General features: G+C 37.0%; 1 protein-coding gene across 1 annotated transcript in view; it reads right to left on the bottom strand.

Annotated features, from left to right (window-relative positions):
• LOC131080002 (uncharacterized) overlaps positions 1-19100 on the bottom strand; it is a 132381-nt gene that overhangs the window by 96725 nt on the left and 16556 nt on the right. The window contains exons 2-4 of the mRNA XM_058018052.2: positions 1476-1737; positions 1256-1353; positions 1082-1131 (exon numbers count right to left, since the gene is read on the bottom strand). Of these exons, the coding sequence (XP_057874035.2) occupies positions 1082-1131; positions 1256-1353; positions 1476-1737 (410 nt within the window). The remainder of the gene's footprint in view (positions 1-1081; positions 1132-1255; positions 1354-1475; positions 1738-19100) is intronic.

Genomic DNA, 19100 nt, shown 5'->3' with positions numbered 1-19100 from the left:
TATGGCAAGGAAAACGGCAACATCCATATATGTTCATTGAGTGGCATACCTCTTTTGGATTAATATGCTATTTTTGAGACAGCTCCTATTCACCAGCCCACTTATATCTAATTAATTAACTCTGATTTTAAGGTAGCATTTACTTTACAGTGGACCTATGTACCATTCAATATTTCAACATTATCGTCCAAAAAAAATTTAAATATGTTTGTGATAAAAGCTTGCTTTCCAACAGAAAAAAAAAGGAAAGATGTTCTAAGAAATATACAGAAAAAATAGTCCTGGAAATGATGATGCATAAACTTCTCATGAGCAACTGTCTGGATCTAATAGACTCTTTTCTGTAAAATATTAGCTGTCATTTATTGAGTCTAATTTCTTTATTTACAGCCCTAGCCCTATAGGATTGGCACTGAGGTGCAGCAGTAAAACACTGGCCCAGTGTGAGAGAGCTCCCTGATTTGAACCCCTTCATGTCTAGATTGTGGGAAAAGGGAAGGGAGTACTCGATTGTAGTGCACCCTGCCCAACGATGAGAAATGGCAAAATTGAATGATTGTACTATCTAATAATGGATTGTCACCCTCCCCTGTTAAAAGAAAGGAGACAATTAATATGAAAAAACTGCAGGATCATGGCTTTTGGATAAAAATCATTCACCATTCCATCAAAAAAATAATTTCTTTCCTTGCAATTCCACATTAGCAGTCACTGCACTTTACAGTTAAGGTACAGATGGGCATGATAAATTTCGGGACAATGACAACCTCTCTTTACAACTGTTCCTCCAAAACAGTTGATAACAACAAAAGTACTTTCCTCCAAACCTTGAAATTGGTTAAAGGCAAAAGGAAACAAAAATTTAGCACGTTAGAAAAGAAATGCAAAACCATGCAGCTAGATTTGGAAAGCAAACGTATTCCGATAAAGTGGTCTACAAAGACCACTTTGCACTACAAGATGAAATTAAAAGCATCTCAAAATTCATCAATAAGAATTGCATAAGATACAGTTAGAAATATCATGATATAATCTTCCAACAAGTAATGATTGGCATTTTGCATTATCTCCTGCCACAAACCTCATCAAAGTCCAGACCTATTTGAAGAGCATCCCCATCACCAAACCTCTCTGCAACCATTTGGATATGCAAATTAACATTGTGGTAACTTGGTAAGGCTACATTAATGGATTAAAAAAAGTGGTATCTCTTGTGGCAATTGCTTATGTTGAAACAATGAATACAAAAGCTTACCATCCAGTCCAAACTGAGATCCCAAGTAAACAGTGTCTTCCACTGGATCTTGGAGAGTGATTTGCTCTCGAGTAGTAACGTGATGATCAACAAAGTTCCTACACACGAATCAAAGGAATAAAGATATTATTTCAAACACTTCCCTTGACTCTAAGAAATTTATAAATACCAGAGATAATTTAGTACAATAAATAATCATCTAAAGTAAATAGATACAAACCCATGGGAAAAAGAGCTCTCTGGTAACTCCAAATCATCAAGATCAAAAGTTTCTGGAAGAGTAATAGAATGATAAGGTGCTGTTGATGCCTCCGGTGGCAGATCTACTGCAGTGGAATGAAATGCTTGCTTAATCTTTACCAGCGTTTCACTGCAATCGTTAAAGAGGTAGTTCACCTTTCGAGAATATATCCTCACCACCCCAAGCAACAAATGGCTGGATAATCGAAGTGCAATTGGTGCTTCGGGAAAGAGAATGGAATCTATAAAGAACCACATACAAGAAAACATAAGCACTAAACATGCCATCATTCAACATGTATAAAAGATAATGACTGATAATGCTTTCAGAAGATGAGAAACAAAGTTTAATTCTTTAAGAATTCAATAAGAAGTTACCAGTGCAATCAATTTTCTTATTACTTCTAGTGAAAATCCCAAAATACAAGATCCCAATACAGAGCTTTTAAATAGCTCTTAAGCAAAAAAATTCAAACTATAAACAAGAATGGAACCTCAAAATATGGAATACTGTCAGGCTCACACACACTAGTAAATAAATACTTGTATTAAAAAAACACATCTCAAATAATCAAAAGAATATGTGGATCATTTACAAATACCAAAATAATCAAACATTGCAAAACAATAAGAAGACTGTGTACAATCTGTACATGATAATTTCAGCCAAAGAGGATGCCAGCCTACACCTGTAGACAGGTACAGTGAGTCCTTTTGAATAGACGAGGAATCAATCAAATAATAAGATTTTGGAGGGTCAATAATAATTTAATTCAAATTTCAACTGGTATTTCCCTGCTGCAGGTTTTATTATAATATTTTTATTAAACTACTATATCCATATTAAACTACTATATTTATGAATGTTGAGCAAAGCTTCTTCAGATTATTAATAGCTGAATTGTTGGTCTGAAGAGGATAAGTACTACCAAGTGGCATCTTAGAAACAGAAAGGGGTATTATTTTTTCATCAAGTGAGAATTGAAGCTTTTGGAGACTAAATGACTCCTAATTGGGAAGGTATGATCTCAAATGGATCAGGTCAAATCAGCTAACTTAGTCACTAAACAATTTTCATGAAGACATTCCCATGTACAAAGCCATATTAAGACTCATTTTGTAAGAAAAACATCACAAACACTAATACAGGAGTGATTGTCAAAGAAGAACAAAGACGTAAGTCTTCTCACTTCTGAGTGATCCAGACACTCGGGATGTATTTTGTTAGAAAAAATCAGAAACAGTAATGCAGGAGTAATTGTCAAAGCAGAATCAAAGACATAAGTGTTCTAACATCTGAGAAACAAGCATCAGTGACAATTTTGATTATGAACGAAACCATCATAATAGTTCTGTTGGGACCAAAACTGTCACTATGAAGTTCATGGATGTCAGTGCACAGTAGGACAGATTTGTCCACTGCCAAAACCATCCCAGAAAAGGCAAAATGACAGAGCATACAGAATCAAAGAAGCTAAGGCATTTGGAATTGCCTTAATTTCATTTTCTGGGACTCTTGGGCTCCTCGCTAGAACTTCTTGTAACCCTTTGTTCTATAATACCTGTTAAAAAGCCCATTCTAATTTTTTTCTTAGTTGTCTTTGGTGGAATTGAGCTTATTTTGTAATGTCCCCTGTTAGGAGGCTGCCAATACCTGTAACTCAATAACAGTTCTGATCTGATCTGATCAATTCCATTTATTCAAATAAGATTGAATGCAGAGATTTATTAAATTATGAATAGAATATCAATGAATTAGAGATTTATTAAATTATGAATTAATTGTTCCAGTGTTTAGACTATGCTCAGTTTCAAATATTATCATGCTGTATCTATATTAATTTTCTATGATTCTACAAATTTGATTAAAATTATTATCATAGTGCTGTGAAAATACAGTAGTACTATAAAGTGGATTAACATTATTTTCATAATGCTGGATTACCATAGATACTGTGAATATGATTGAAATATTATCATAAATCTGTGAATATACAGATGTACAGTGAGTCTGTGACTATGACTATAGTTATTAACATGATGCTGTGATTATATAGTGTATTGGTACATACCTGCTGCCTCCCTTACAGTATATGCAGAGAGTTACCTCCAGTAGTAATTCGAATGCCAAGGTAATCAGTCCTCCTTTCTGTGTGCTTCCTCTATCGTGTTTTTTTTCTTTTTCCCCTAAAAATTATCCGCTGGACCTCTTAATATGTGTGGCTGATGTGAGTGGCTGTATGTGAAGGACGTGTCTCCTCCCTTATTCCGAACAGTGCCTTTTGTTTAGAAGTAACTAAGGTTCGAAGCCACTAGTTTATTATTGTGTTTCTTAAATGATACCGATAGCCTTCTTGTTGATTAATGCATTGCCTTCTCCATATTATTAATGATCAATAATATTAGATAAATATATTGCTTAATCAATTAATACTATGGAAGATAAATACATTAATATTAATTATTTAATTAATCAATTAATATTATATTGCTTAATTAATTAATTAATATTATATTGTTTAATTAATTAATATTATATTACTTAATTATTAATTTATTTAATATAATATTGTTTAATTAATTCAATTCATTTTATATTGCTGATAGAAATAAATGAATGATTAATCCGTATTGAATAAGTAAATTAATTATTTAATTATATTATAATTTAATTTTTATATTTATTCTTTATATTTTATTTTTTATTATTATTATTTATTATTAAATTATATTTCAAAGTGGGGACATTACATATTTTGCTTAAGCCTATGGGCCTTAGAGGAGTTAAAGTGTGTTCGAAAAGAGTTGAGAGCAGTTGCAACTTGCAAGGCTTGTGTGCCTTTTGGACAAGAGATGTCCATGGAGACCAATGGAAAGCACTAAACCATTGTAATAGCTCGTGAGATAGTCACTTGTGTATGAGATCGCTAACGCTTCTAGAGTTTTGTCCCGTTTGTAGTTTATCCACATCAATTGTTGTTGTCCACTTCATTTTATGTGTGCTCATGTTCTCTAGTTTGCATGTACATCCTTACATTCATATAACTCAGTTACCAACTTCAAACTTAGGACGTAGGGGCTATTTTTCCTGCATTTTGATTATGGAACAGTAACTTAGTTAATCTAGGCACGTTAAGGACTAGAAAGATTCATGTTTATGAATTATATAACGAACTATCTGCAGTTATACTGATCATAAACATATACATGTATGTTGTATATCTACACTAATTACTGATCATATATTGCCACAATTATTCACAGGAGAAAATTTCTAGCGCGTCCATGAGTCCTGCAAGTAATCGCTAGGTTTTTAATTTTTAAACTATGATATGGTAGACTATCTGCATTAATTATAGAGCATATTTATATATGGACTATATACACTAATTATTGATTGTATATATGTATATGTACATAGATATATGTGTCTATATACACATAAATATGTGCACTAATTACTGATATATATATATGACCAGTTAATAGTGCAGATAGTCCACAATATTCATGTATATGTATGAACTATCCACACAATGTGTGTGCATCTCTCTCTCAATATATATATGATCAGTAATTAGGTCATATATATGTATATGTGTATTTGGTAATTAATGCAGATAATCCACTATATATATGCGTATGTATAGACCATTCGTACCACACATATTATATACATATACATATCTGCACTAATTATTGATCATATTTACATATACATACATATATATGTACATTGGACTATCTGCACTAATTACTGATATATGTATGTATATATACATATATATACATATATACACAAACACGTGTATATGTATACTTATATATGCATATACACATGAGCATATATGTGTGTAGATATGTATATATAAGTATACATACACACACGTGTATAGATAAGTACAAATATACACATGCATTTGTGTGTATATGTGTATATAAATATACATATACACACATGTTATATATGTGTGCATGTATATGTATACATATATATACATATACACATGTTATATATGTGTGCATGTATATGTATACATATATATACATATACACACACATGCAAGTGTGTGTATGTATACTTATATATCCATATATACACTTATATATGTTGGACTATCTGCACTGATATACTGATATATGTATATGTATATATACATATATACACAAACACGTGTATGTATACTTATATATGCATATAAACGTGCGCATATATATGTGTAGATATGTACATAGAATTACACATACACACGTGTACATATAAGTATAAATACACAAATGCATTTGTGTGTATTTGTGTATATAAATATACATACACGCACCATGTGTGTATACTTATATATGTTATATACATGTGTGCATGTATATGTATATCTATACATACGTATATCTATACATACATATACACATACAGGCAAGTGTGTGTATGTACACATATATAAGTATACATACACACACATAGTGTATATGTATATATATGTATGATAAGTATGCATATGTATGTACATGTGATCAATAATTAGTGCAAAATACATATGAAATTACCAATCATGTATATGTATATGTATATGTATACTGATCATATATATATATATATACACACACACACATACATATATATAGTGGACGATCCACACTACCTAACATATAGTTAGCTATATGTGTGTGCATATCTACAAGTATATCTACATATATGTCTGCATTAATTACTGATCATATACATGGATATATATGTTCGGTAATTTGTATGAATAGTCCACTATATATACATGCACATACATAAATATAGTAGGCAACCCACACTAATTTTTTAATATATATATATCTATGTATGTGTGTCTGTGTATATATACATATATCTACATATAGGTCCACCAATTATTGATCATATATCTATGTATACATATATATAGTAGATGATCCACACTAATTACTGAACATATATATGTAAAAAAAAAATGGCACACGTGCAGGTAGGGCAGCGAAGGTAGCAAGTTATTCTTCAACAAATGGGGAGATCCTGGTTCAGAGATCCCCGCTTTTGCCACCAGGGCAAACTCAATCCCACTCAGTGATGGTGGTAGGAACAAGGAAAGTGGATCTTTTCAAGCAGCTTAGGGACATCGAAAAAAGGATGGAAGGCCAATATTTGCAAGGACTGGGAAGTTTCAGCATCAGGAATATGGCTTCAAGGAGAATGACGATCAACAAAATCCTACTAAGCGGACATGGGGCAAAGCCTTTGTAATATCATCAAACGTCATTTCTCCAACCTTGTTTCGTTGAAAAGATTGTGCTCTCTTTGTTAGATGGTATGGGAGTGGATGCCTTGGCCAGCGAATCATGGATTAGTGGTGTAGCGTCATAAATTGTAACTGGCCCAATTTACACCTCATGTTTGTGCTCCTACTTTAGTGTGTCCTATCTACATCCCCTCTCTAGGTCTATTATGACCCCTTTTCCAACACGTGATGTCATGAACACATTTAGTGGGCCCCATCTTGGAGGTCTCTCCCCCATTTCCCTTTATGCTGGTCCTGTTTGTTGGAGGATCAGGGCATGGAGTGCCTTGGTTTGGACCAAGACGCCCCAAAACACATTGATCCCCCTTAAGCATGCACCAATTTGAAATGGGGCAAGCCCTTTATCTCCCCGATGGATTCTGGTCCCCATGGCTACACTTGATCGTTGGAGGTCAGCCTGATCGGTAATATACCTAGGGAACCCTATATAAAGACATCCTATCAATTCATTTTAGATCTAAGTCTCGATCCATTGCATATCCAAAATATTTGTGCATCTATGAAGCATTCATCATTAAGCATTTTCAAAGATTCAAGGCTACATTTCATCCTTCAAGCATTGTGGAACAAAGTTACATCAATCTTCATGCAAGCATGGGTGTGTGATTAGGTTTTTCATGTTCATGTGTTTGCCATGCCATCACATTCAACACTTTGTGATTACAATCAAAGAGCATTGCACCATCAATCCTTCTATCAACAATTGCACATCCGAAGTATATCTCCTTAGCATTTATTTCAGCATTTGCATTATTTCATTCAAGGTTAATTCCTGAACCAAGGTTTGACCTAAGGCAAACCCCTATCCACAACCCTACTTCCTTTCTTTCAATGTGTAGGGAACAAATGCAAGAGTTGTACTTCGAGATTTCGATAGAGTCGATAGTGACGCATAGATTTAGCTTTCGATAGAGAAAAAATTGGAGGACCAAGGCGAATCTATACTACAATACTACTGAGTCCCAAAAATTGGGCTGAACTTCTAGGAACAAATTCTAAATATCTAATTTTGCCTAGATCTCAGTTTGTGACTCCGTGGGATATATGTAGCTGTTTGTTTTCGACAGTTGACTTCAAGAAGAGGAGAGCATTGGCAAAATTGAAGGCATCAAAAATAACAATGCCACTCCCCCTATTCCACATCAACAATTTGTTGATGATACTATGCTTTGTGGTACACGAAAAGAAAGGAGGCCTTTCATTTAAATGCTACTCTGAGTCAATATTCTCGTGCCTCGGGTCAAAAAGTGAACAAGGCCAAACCCGAGGTACTCTTTTATTACACTCCTACCCGAAAGGAGCAGAGTTCTTAATATTATTACGCAAGTAATTGGTAAAAAATTAAATGTGTATTAACAATGGGCAAACGCTGAATAAATAGGATTACAAAGAATTACAAGAGGGCAAGTTTCTAAAAAGAAACTGCCAATTAGATCGAGCAAGATCTTATTAAGATATTTACACTAAGTTTACAATATTGAGCATTAATAATAAAATAATAAAGTATTATTCTAATACCCTCCCTTAATGCTCAATCTATCAACTACACCAATAGACCCCCTAAATTTTACAAACTTATCTAGACTGAGGGGTTTGGTGAAAATATCTGCTAACTGCTTCGAGGTAGGAACATACAGCAACTGAATGGATCCGTCTTCAACCAACTACCGAATGTAGTGACAATGAAGTTCTATATGTTTGGTTCTTTCATGGAAGACTGGATTCTTGGCAAGTTTGAGAACTCCCTGATTGTCCGAAAACAAGGGAGTCGGACTTGCTTGAGATATTTGCATATCTCCAAGCATCCGGCAAAGCCAAACTGCCTCACAAGCTGCCTTAACAGCTCCTCTATACTTTGCTTCTGTCGAAGAGAGAGCCACTGCCTGCTGCTTCTTACTAGTCCAGGTGACTGTACTAGAGCCCAAACTGAACACATATCCAGAGGTTGATTTCCTGTCATCAACTGAACCTGCCCAATCTGAATCTGTGAACCCACTGAGTCTAGGATCATCACTCCTAGTGTAAATAAGTCCATAATCCGAGGTGCCTTTCACATAGCGCAGGACACGCTTCATTGCTACCCAATGATCAGCCCTGGGGGCCGTCATGAAGCGTGAGATGTAGCTCACTGCAAAACTGAGGTCAGGTCTAGTGGCAGTGAGATAGATGAGACTGCCCACTAGTTGCCTGAATTGTGTTTCATCTACAAGAGGAGAATCAGACTTGGCTGGTAATTTCAGACCAGTCTCCATAGGTGTGGAAGCAGGTTTGCAATCCTGCATTCGAAACCTGTCAAGCAAGCTTCTAGCATACTTAGACTGAGAAAGGAAGATGTTGCTATCAGTCTGCCAAACCTCAACACCCAAACAATAATGAAGAAGTCTTAAATGTGTCATATCAAAAGTGTTGCACAAATCCTGTTTGATTTCTGAAATCAAATGTGTTGAATTCCCAGTAATGATCAAGTCATCCACATAGACAACATGAAAGAGAATATCATTACCAAAGTGTTTGATATACAGATTACTGTCTGAAGGACTACGCTGAAAGCCATGAGCAACCAAGTACTGATCAATAATTATGTACCATGCTCAAGGAGCCTGTTTAAGTCCATAGAGTGCTTTTTGGAGTCTACACACTTGCGGTTCTAACCGGCAACCTTGAAACCAGGAGGCTGCGTCATGTAGACTTCTTCCTGCAAATCACCATTGAGGAAGGCACTCTTCACGTCCATCTAATGGACTTTCCAACCATACTGAGCTGCAATGGCGAGAAGAAGACGAATAGTACTCATCTTGGCAGTAGGAGCAAAAGTCTCCTCATAGTTAATGCCTTCTCGCTGTGTGAATCCTCGAGCAACTAATCTGGCCTTATATTTATCTAAGGTACCATCTGCATGATACTTGACCTTATATACCCATTTACAGCTAATGGGTTTCTTCCCTGGAGGAAGATCTGAAAGAACCCAGGTGTGATTCTTCTGAAGACTTTGGAACTCAGCATCCATTGCTTGTACCCACTCTGGAATCCCTTTGGCCTCTGCATATGTTTGAGGCTCATAGATACTATGGATGTTAGCCATAAGAGCAAAATTAACTATGTTTTGCTGTTTGCCCTTATTTCTGGAAGCTCTACCCTCAATGAGCTCATCAGGACGAAGATCATTGATGGTCTTAGCCCACCATTTAGGCCGAAGAGTAGATGTGCCAACATCAAGAGCAAGAGCAATAACTGGAAGAGGAAACGGATCAGGATCAGGAGGAGGAGGAAGATGAGCATCTTCCAGAAGAAACTTAGATAGTGCATCATCAAATACAAAATCTGCATCATCCCTCCCATCAGGTGAACCCAATGGAAGACAGATACCTAAGTCAGAAGCCTTCAAAGGCTGATCCTCAGGATGTTGCTGAGACGAGCAAAGCTGAAATGGTCCTCGTTCTTCATCAAAGACAACATCACAACTGAAGATAAGACGATCAGAGTCTACATCAATCAGTCGGTAAGCCTTATGGTTGTCACTATACCCTGTAAACATGAGCTTTTGACTCTTGGAATCCAACTTAGTGCGCTTGGCATCGGGAATCCACACAAAAGCTAAAGAGCCAAAAACTTTCAAATGGCTGATCCTAGGTTTGCGACCAGACCATGCTTCCTCTGGAGTCTTATTTTTAACAGCATGAGTGGGTGACCTATTAAGAAGATAGACTGCTATGAACACTGCTTCTGCCCAATATTTCTTAGGAACGTTTCTATGTTCCATCATAGACCTAGCCATTTCTGTAATGGTGCGGTTACGACATTCTACAACGTCGTTTTGCTGAGGGGTGTATGGTGTGGTTAACTGACGTTTTATGCCATGTGTATCATAGAAAGTAGAGAAAGCACAAGAACAAAACTCCCCCCCATTATCAGACCTAAGAGTAATAATACAAGAACTAGACTCTTTTTCTACTAAGGCCTTAAATTTTTGAAATACAGTAAACACATCTGATTTTTTCTTAAGGAAATACACCCACATTTTACGACTGAAATCATCAACAAAAAGCAAGAAATACCTACACCCAGTAACAGAAGTAGTATTCATAGGACCACATACATCAGTGTGGACCAGCTGCAGTACCTTAGAGGCTCGCCATGAGTCACCATCCTTGAACGGTGTCCGGTGCAGCTTCCCAGCCTGGCAAGCTTCACAAACGCGATGATTCAGAGTCTGAATATCAGGTAGACCATGTACTAAGTCTTTTCGAACAAGCTGTGCAAGATAATGAATGTTTAGGTGATCATATCGTTGATGCCAAAGACTATTGATGGATGAAGATTTAGCTGCGAAGGCATGCTCAAGAGAATCGCTTGTATCCACAAGTCTATATAGACCATGATCCTCAATGCCAACAACTACAGTAGTGCTAAAAGCACGATCAACAATCGAGCACTTATGTGTACTGAAAACGACATCCAGCTGAGGAGAATGCCGCATAATCTCACTGACAGAAAGGAGGTTAAGTTCCATACCAAGAACATAGTACACATTGAGGAATATGAGATTCCTCCCTCCAGACTGTATCTGAACGTTGCCCTTGTCGACAACAGTGTACTCTTCACCACCTCCAAAAGTAACTGAATCAGTGTAGGGAGAGAACTCAACAAACCAATCACGCCTGTGAGTGAAATGACGAGAAGCACCAAAATCAATGTACCAGGTAGATGACTTCACATGATTTGCAGGTCTTTTAGCCATGAAGGCATAAAATGCAGACTCTTTCTGCTCTGTGTGCTCAGCAACATTGGCTTTAGGCTGAGACCCTCCCTGCTTCTTTTGCTTGGAAGCCAATCTGGTACGGCAATCTTTGATCATATGACCAAATTTGTGACAGTAATTGCATTGCACCTTCTTTTTCTTGAAACCATCCTGAGAATGAGAAGAGCCCTTCTACTGAAAGGACTAGGATGATTGGGATTTGCCTTTATCCTTGTGAAAGGATTGGGCAGCAAAGGCATGTTTTGAGGAGGCTGAAGTAGCACCACTACCAAACTGTTGTTTCCAACGATCCTGCTGCAGAAGTTTGGTGCATAACTCTGGAAATTTCAGATCAACATTAGTAGAAGTAATGTTCAGAGTCTCTATAAAATGCTCATACAATTTTGGTAGACTTTTCAGAGTAATGACTACCATATCCTCTTCCTCCATTTGCGGACCAATAGCTTCGAGCTGATCTCGAATGTCCTTAATCTTTGTAAGATGCTCCTGTAAGGACATGCGTTCATCCATCATAATGGAGAACAGTTGATTCTTTAGAAAAAAGGCTTGACTCTTGTCGGATGTCTCATGCAACTCCTTCAGATGCTTCCAGATTTTTGCAGCTGACTTGCCGGAAGGAATCTGAGGTAGTTGGTCATCTGTAACAGAGAGCCTGAGAAGCATAATAGCTTCTCGATTGCGGTCATCAAACTTGTCATGGTCAGCTCCAGGTGTTGGACGACGGGACTCTGTGCCCAAAACAAGATTATCTAGGCGGCGATATTCAAAAATAGTCAACATGCACTGCTTCCAGGTGTTATAATTTTTTCCATTAAATCGCTGACTGCCTTCCAACATCAAGTTGGTCAATGACGCCATCTTGCACATTTCCCAATGCATGAAAAAAAACTGAGAATAGGTGCTGGCACGAAATTCAAAAAAATTGAATCCCAATGCAAAAACAAAGGCAGATGCAAGTACAGACTTCAAAAAATGAAGTACGGTTGGCACGAATTTCAAGAAAAAAATTCAACTGACCCAAAAAAATCCTAAGGCAACCCAGAAATCCTTGCGAAAAACCCAAAAAGAATATGCTGTCGGAATCTAGATCTGTTGGCTCGAAAATCGAGGCACCCAAAAAATTCTGACAACGACCTAGTTGAGATCTCGAAAAACCCACCAAGAATCTGCAATCGGAAAAAAAATTTGACTTGATCTGGAGGGTAAAAACCCTAATCGAAAATGCAGATTTTCGTCCAAAAATGGCAGAAAAAAATTTGCAGGCGGGAAAAAAATCGCGTTAGACAAAAAACACGGGTTGCTGAAGATGGCGACCAGAGGAAAGGTCGTCACGCAGAGGTCTGAGACGCGAAATACAAGAATAAAGACCGCGGGAGGAGAGAAAGAAGAACACGAAATTCATCACAACACAACCAGGTCGTGCAGAGAGAGAAGAATATCACGATTTTTCGAACACCCTCAATATTCCACACAGATAAAAACTGATTTCCAGAAATCTAAAAAAAATTCTTTCGAAATTCTTTACTAGAAACAAATCCCCAAGAAAATTTAAAAATCCTGCTCTGATACCATATTACACAAATAATTGGTAAAAAATTGAATGTGTATTAACAATGAGCAAACGCTCAATAAATAGGATTACAAAGAATTACAAGAGGGCAAGTTTTTGAAAAGAAACTGCCAATAAGATCGCGCAAGATCTTATTAAGATATTTACACTAAGTTTACAATATTGAGCATTAATAATAAAATAATAAAGTATTATTCTAATAAATATCAAGCAGAGACAGCTGCCATGCACATACTTGATCCTCTCAAACTAAAAATGAATACAAAATCGTCTACTAGGAGAAGGAAATTGGCTTTCCTTGGCGAGGAGAATTACAATGACCAAAGCAGTTGTTTCAGCCATTCCCATCTTTCTACTTTCATTCATGACCTTGCCTACAGGCATTGGCAATAGTCTCCAACAGCATATGAGGAAATTCTTTTGGCAGGGTTCAAAGGATAAGGACAAAATTGCTCTGATCTCCTGGGAGAAAATTTGCAAGGCTAAAGAGGATGGAGTTTTAGGAATTAGAAATTTGTTTTCCCAAAACAAGGCCCTTGAGGCCAAGCTTGTATGGTGAATATATAAAGATCAAAATAGGAAATGGGCGAAGATCCTTCAAAACAAATACCTAGATGATGATCCAATGGCCATACTCTCCACTTCAAACCCCCCTAGAGGATACATGTGGAATTTTATGCAGACTTGCAAATGAGTAGTCATAGATTACTTATCATGGGATATTCATGATGGTAGGAAAGCACATTTTTGGGAAGACTCCTAGGCAAGCTATCTGAATCTTGATAGCTTTTTGGTAATGGATCAAGTAAGGGATTTTCTCAAGCTTTCTTGGGGAGAGCATGTGAGGGACATTGCACCTTTGTGGAGGAGGACCGCACTCTTCAATGGAGATGGAAAGATTTCTCCTCCTTGGGTCTCTCGCTAGAGAGGTTGACCGCCTCATCTCAATTCTAGTAAAGAGAGTTATTGTTTTCAGATAGGGGGCAGATGTCATGATTTGGGGTGGTTCTAAAACAGGCCAATATAATGTAAGGGATGGTTACCTTCGCTTATCAAAAGAAATAGAGCAAATAGAGACTGATATTCCTCTACATCTATGTTGGAGCAAAAAGTGTCTCCCAAAGGTTGGCACCTTTTCTTGGGCAGCATTACAGAAGAAAATTCTCACCACAGATAGTTCAAAAAGTTGGGTTTTCAGGGCCCCTCAAGATGAGTCTTGCGCAAAATCCATGAGGAAACAACTGATCATCTTCTCCTTGGATGTCCATTCGCATAGGAGTGTTGGAGATGGCTTTGTGCCACGTTGGGATGGTCTAGTGCCCTCCCAAACAATATTATTAGCTTGAATAAATCTTGGTCGCTCATCAAAAGATTGCAAAATTCGGAAGTATCAAGATCTCGAGTCCCTCCATTCTTCTATTGGAGTTATGGAAAGAGAGGAATAGAAGATTATTTCAAGACAAGGAAATGAGCCCTGCATCATTACAATATAAGATTGAAGCAGCAATTGTAGAAGTGGTGAACTCTACACTCTCACAATTACGATGCAGGAGCATCCTACCTGCCCCAATGCTAGACAGGGAGCATCAAAGCGGAGTATGGATATCCAGCTGAACTTCTGTAGCCACGTGGGTCTTTTGACAATTCAAAACTTGAAATGTAGCCTTAATGCAATGAAAGAGGTGCACTGTTGGGAGAGGAATAGGTTGACAAGATGGAGGAGTAATCACTACAACATGGAGCCAAAACAATAAATACTCTTAAATATATTGCAGTTCATTGCATGATGGATACCTTTTGTTGCCAAGAGGGGAGTGCAGGCTGAAGTTGGGAATATGATTTTAAAAATATAACCACAGATGATAATTGATAAGGAATTGGTCTATATGTTACCAAGAAAGGTGGGTAGCAGGCAATAAATTTAGTAACGGAAAAAGAGTATGGGAGAAAATTGATGGCTGCAAAATAAAGAGGAGGAATGGGAGAAGTGTGAGGTGGCCCAAATAGAGGAGAATGGGTATCGGCCTTGGAGGTAGCTGTGTGGGGAGTGTCTAAGTGAAAAAGAAGAGTGAGGCATCGATTGGAAATAAGAATACCTCTACAATAAAGGAAAAGGGCAAATGAAGGAGAGTTACAACCAGCGCAAATAAAAGAGAGGAAGAGGACTGCGAATAAGGGTAAAGGGGAAAGGGGAAAGTGGCTGCTAAATAAATAAAGATGGTAATTGGCCTATGAGGAATTAGGAATGCATCGGCCTAAGAACAGAGTAGTGGGTGAGAATCAGCCCAGAAAAAGATAGAATGTAGATGAGGCTGCTTGGAAATTGGTCCAAGCTTAGTGAAATGGAATTTGAGAGGGTATGAACAGAGTTGAAAGGCCATTGACAGGCCAAGCTTGTAATTAATTTGTTGCAATAGCTTGATGGTGAAATGAATATTATAAAGTTGAATGTTGTGTTTCAATCTTTGTTTCCTTGCTAAATGAGTTTATGATTGTTGAGGGTTGTGTCCCTCTGCATCAAAAACAGCCCGAGGAATGACTCCTTCACTAACTAGGATGCCAAGTTGAGACTGAATTTGTCATATTTAAAAGTTCCTCCATGGATTGGTGCAAGGGATCTTACCTCTTCTTCGGCCAGGGAAGGAATGATCTGGACTCCACCTCAATAGAGGTGGTTTAAATTGAATTTTGACGGATCTTCAAGCGACAACTCTATAGACAATCCAAGGCTGGTTGTTTTACAAAGAATTGGAAAGGGGCAGTAATTTAAAGTTCTTTGAAACAACTCCCAATTGGGACTAATAACGAAGTGAAATTCTTAGCAGTCATTCACAGTTTAATTTTGAGTAAAGAACTTGGGGTCCACAAACTAGAAATTGAAGGTGACTCTGCATTGGTGGTTAATGCTTTACGATCGTGGTCCACTCCCAATTGGAAGTTTCAGGCTCTATGGGATCGGACCAAGGAATTCCAAAATGTTTTTGAAGCATATACCACCATTAACCACATTTACAGAGAGGAGAATTTGGATATTGACAAACTGGCAAATGATGGGGCTAGCGGAGTAGATAAAATTGACTGAGGTACCAGGCTGTGTTCTGTAATGTCCCCACTTTGAAATAAAATTTAATAATAAATGAGAATAATAAAATTAAAATACCAAAGAATAAAAATAAATATTAAAAATAAAATTAAAAAATAAAAAAATATAATTACAAATTGATTAAGGCATGAAATGATAAGTTGTGTGTCTCTCCCAAAATATAAGGTATAAAAGGGAGGAGAGAACTCATTTGAAGAGGGGATAATTTGGGAATGAGAACTGCAGATCTGATCGTGAAAGGTTGTGTCCCTTTCAAAGGGCAGAAATAATGAAGAGTTGCACTCTTTCAAAGGGTGTCTCTCTCCAAAGGGCATACATGATGAAGAGGTGTGACCTGTCCTTCACATTGAGAAATATAAAGGAAAGGAATCAAAAGCATCCAGTGACATCACCATGGATCAGATCAGATCAGAACTGTTATTTAGTTACAGGCAGTAACATCCTCATTCTTGGTGGTATGCATGGGGATGTGTTTAATATGTATGCTTAATATATAAGCCTAATAATGTTCTTATGCAGAATTTAATAGTACTATTAAATGGACTGCAATGCAATATGTATGACAGTCATACTTAATTATATATTTATATATTTATATATATATATATTCGTAATACATGAGAAATTAGTATACTTGTAGTCTAAATCATGTTATTACTATCAGTATTTAAGAAGACGGTAATGAGATGTTTCAAAGAGGGGCAGTCTAAATCCAAGCAATAGGTTAAGTCTCAAGATAGGGTGGGGATCAGCGACCCATAAGCCTTGAGGGTATAGACCCAAGATAGGTAAGGGCTTAGATCTGTAAACTTTGAGGGAACCTATTGTAGTTGGTCTCTAAGCGCCTTTGGTAACATACGTAAACCCTTCTCCCTTAAAACTGGAGTAGTAGCAGGGTCTAATATCTATATTAAGAACTATGAATGATGATATTAATCATCTAATGGGGAAAATAGATAAGCACTTGAGATAGATCAGGTTGGGGACATTACATGTACTCTGACCTAGCTCATTTGTATATGCAATCATTACCGATGGGATGCCTATTATGCAATTCATTGACAGGGCGAATGTATATTTATGAGGTTGTAGATCCAATGTCATTTCAAATTTGGTTCTTAGATTTTGGGGATATTTGGCTTGGCGTAATATTGGAATTAGGCTGGCATCGCAGCCTCTCTGAAGTGCTTAGGACAGCATATTAAATGAGATGATTAATGCCATTGTTGGTTGCACGTGGGAATTATGGTGGCCTTCCTTATATCTGTCTCTTCGAAATGCATTGCATTTCGAAATGGGTTCCCCAATTCGGCTCTACTATGAGAAAAGGCAGATGTCTTTCCTTGGGGTTATCTCAAACCTGAGACTGCAAACAGTGTGCAAAGAGCCTGGGCTTTTAGCCATGGAAGCAATCAGGATGGTTTTGGGGAATGACTTTCTTTCCTCGGTGAACAACTATCAAGTCAATACCGACATTTCCTCTCATTTTCTAGCATCTCTCTTCAACTTGGATGGGTTGAGATTCTTTTGCTGCTTCGCGAAGTTTTTAAGGAAATGTTCCTACTAGACGACATAGACATTGTGGTCTTTGTCAAGTTGGGGGTGGTATCTCGTGGCTTGGGGACCTTCCCTCCCCAAGCTATTGCAACAAAGGGCAATGGTAGCAAAATTGCCCTTTATCATGAATTTGGACACGAACAAGCTTGCTCGTGATCATTGTTGGGCGACTATGGGGAGAGGTTTCCTGAGGAGGAGGGTTCACATTGATGTGGAAGAGAATTTTGAATGGTTGGACAGGTGTGCGGAGGTGGTGTGTTTGGATGAATACTAAGGGGAAGACTTATGGCTGGCTCTAGTCTTGCTTTTTTGAAGTTTTGTTCGACACTAGTTTCGTCACAGTTGTTGTGCTTGAGCGTCAGTCAAGGCTCTTGGGGTCTCGTTGGACATAAGTTTTTTGGTGATGCCAGCTCTCAACCTGATTCACTATTGCAACTCCTTTTGTTGGTCATTCTTTTGATGTCTTTTGGATCATTGAGAATGTAATGGTTTGTATCTATCTTACAATAGGTTGGCTTTGTAAGGGGCTCTTAGTGGCATGACACTGTCATTTTTGTAATATTGACCCCCCTCTTTTTTCTAGTCAAATATCTATGTAAACACCAAATGTAAATACTTATATTTTAATTAATACAATTTATCGCAACCTTGTGTTGCATTTTATGGATAAAAAAAATATTATTGTACATTACATACACATATCTACATATATGTCTACACTCATTAGTAAACATATATCTATGTATATAGGTAGATATATGTTTAGTAATTATTGCAAATAGTCCACAATATATACATATACATACATACATATAGTAGATGATCCACACTAATTACTAAACATTGCACTAGTTACTATTTATCTATACATATACATAGATATACATGTTCAATAATTAGTGTGTATCATCCACTATGAATATGTATGTGTGTATAAACTGTTGAATATTCACACTAATTGCTGAACATATATATCTATGTATATACATAGATATAAGATCAATAATTAGTACATATAGAGATATATGTATACACACACATATACATACATAAATATATATGTCTAGTAATTAGTGTGGATCATTTTAACGTGAACAAGGGTATCCCCTATCCAATTTCCCCATTTGTAGTATGAACAAAGTGCTAACTAGTCATTAGTTAGACCCCATTCACACATATTCACTTGTTTACTTAGGGAGTAAAGAATCTTTCTAGAAGTCTCTAGTAGACATGTGTGTAAGAGCTTATAGTAAGCTATATATTTGCATACACCAATGACCATAAAATTTTGTAACAAAGTATACTTAGTAATC

Source organism: Cryptomeria japonica, chromosome 3, assembly GCF_030272615.1.
Source record: "Cryptomeria japonica chromosome 3, Sugi_1.0, whole genome shotgun sequence".
In the NCBI taxonomy this organism is placed as follows: domain Eukaryota; kingdom Viridiplantae; phylum Streptophyta; class Pinopsida; order Cupressales; family Cupressaceae; genus Cryptomeria; species Cryptomeria japonica.
This window is presented reverse-complemented; position numbering and strand designations above follow the sequence as displayed.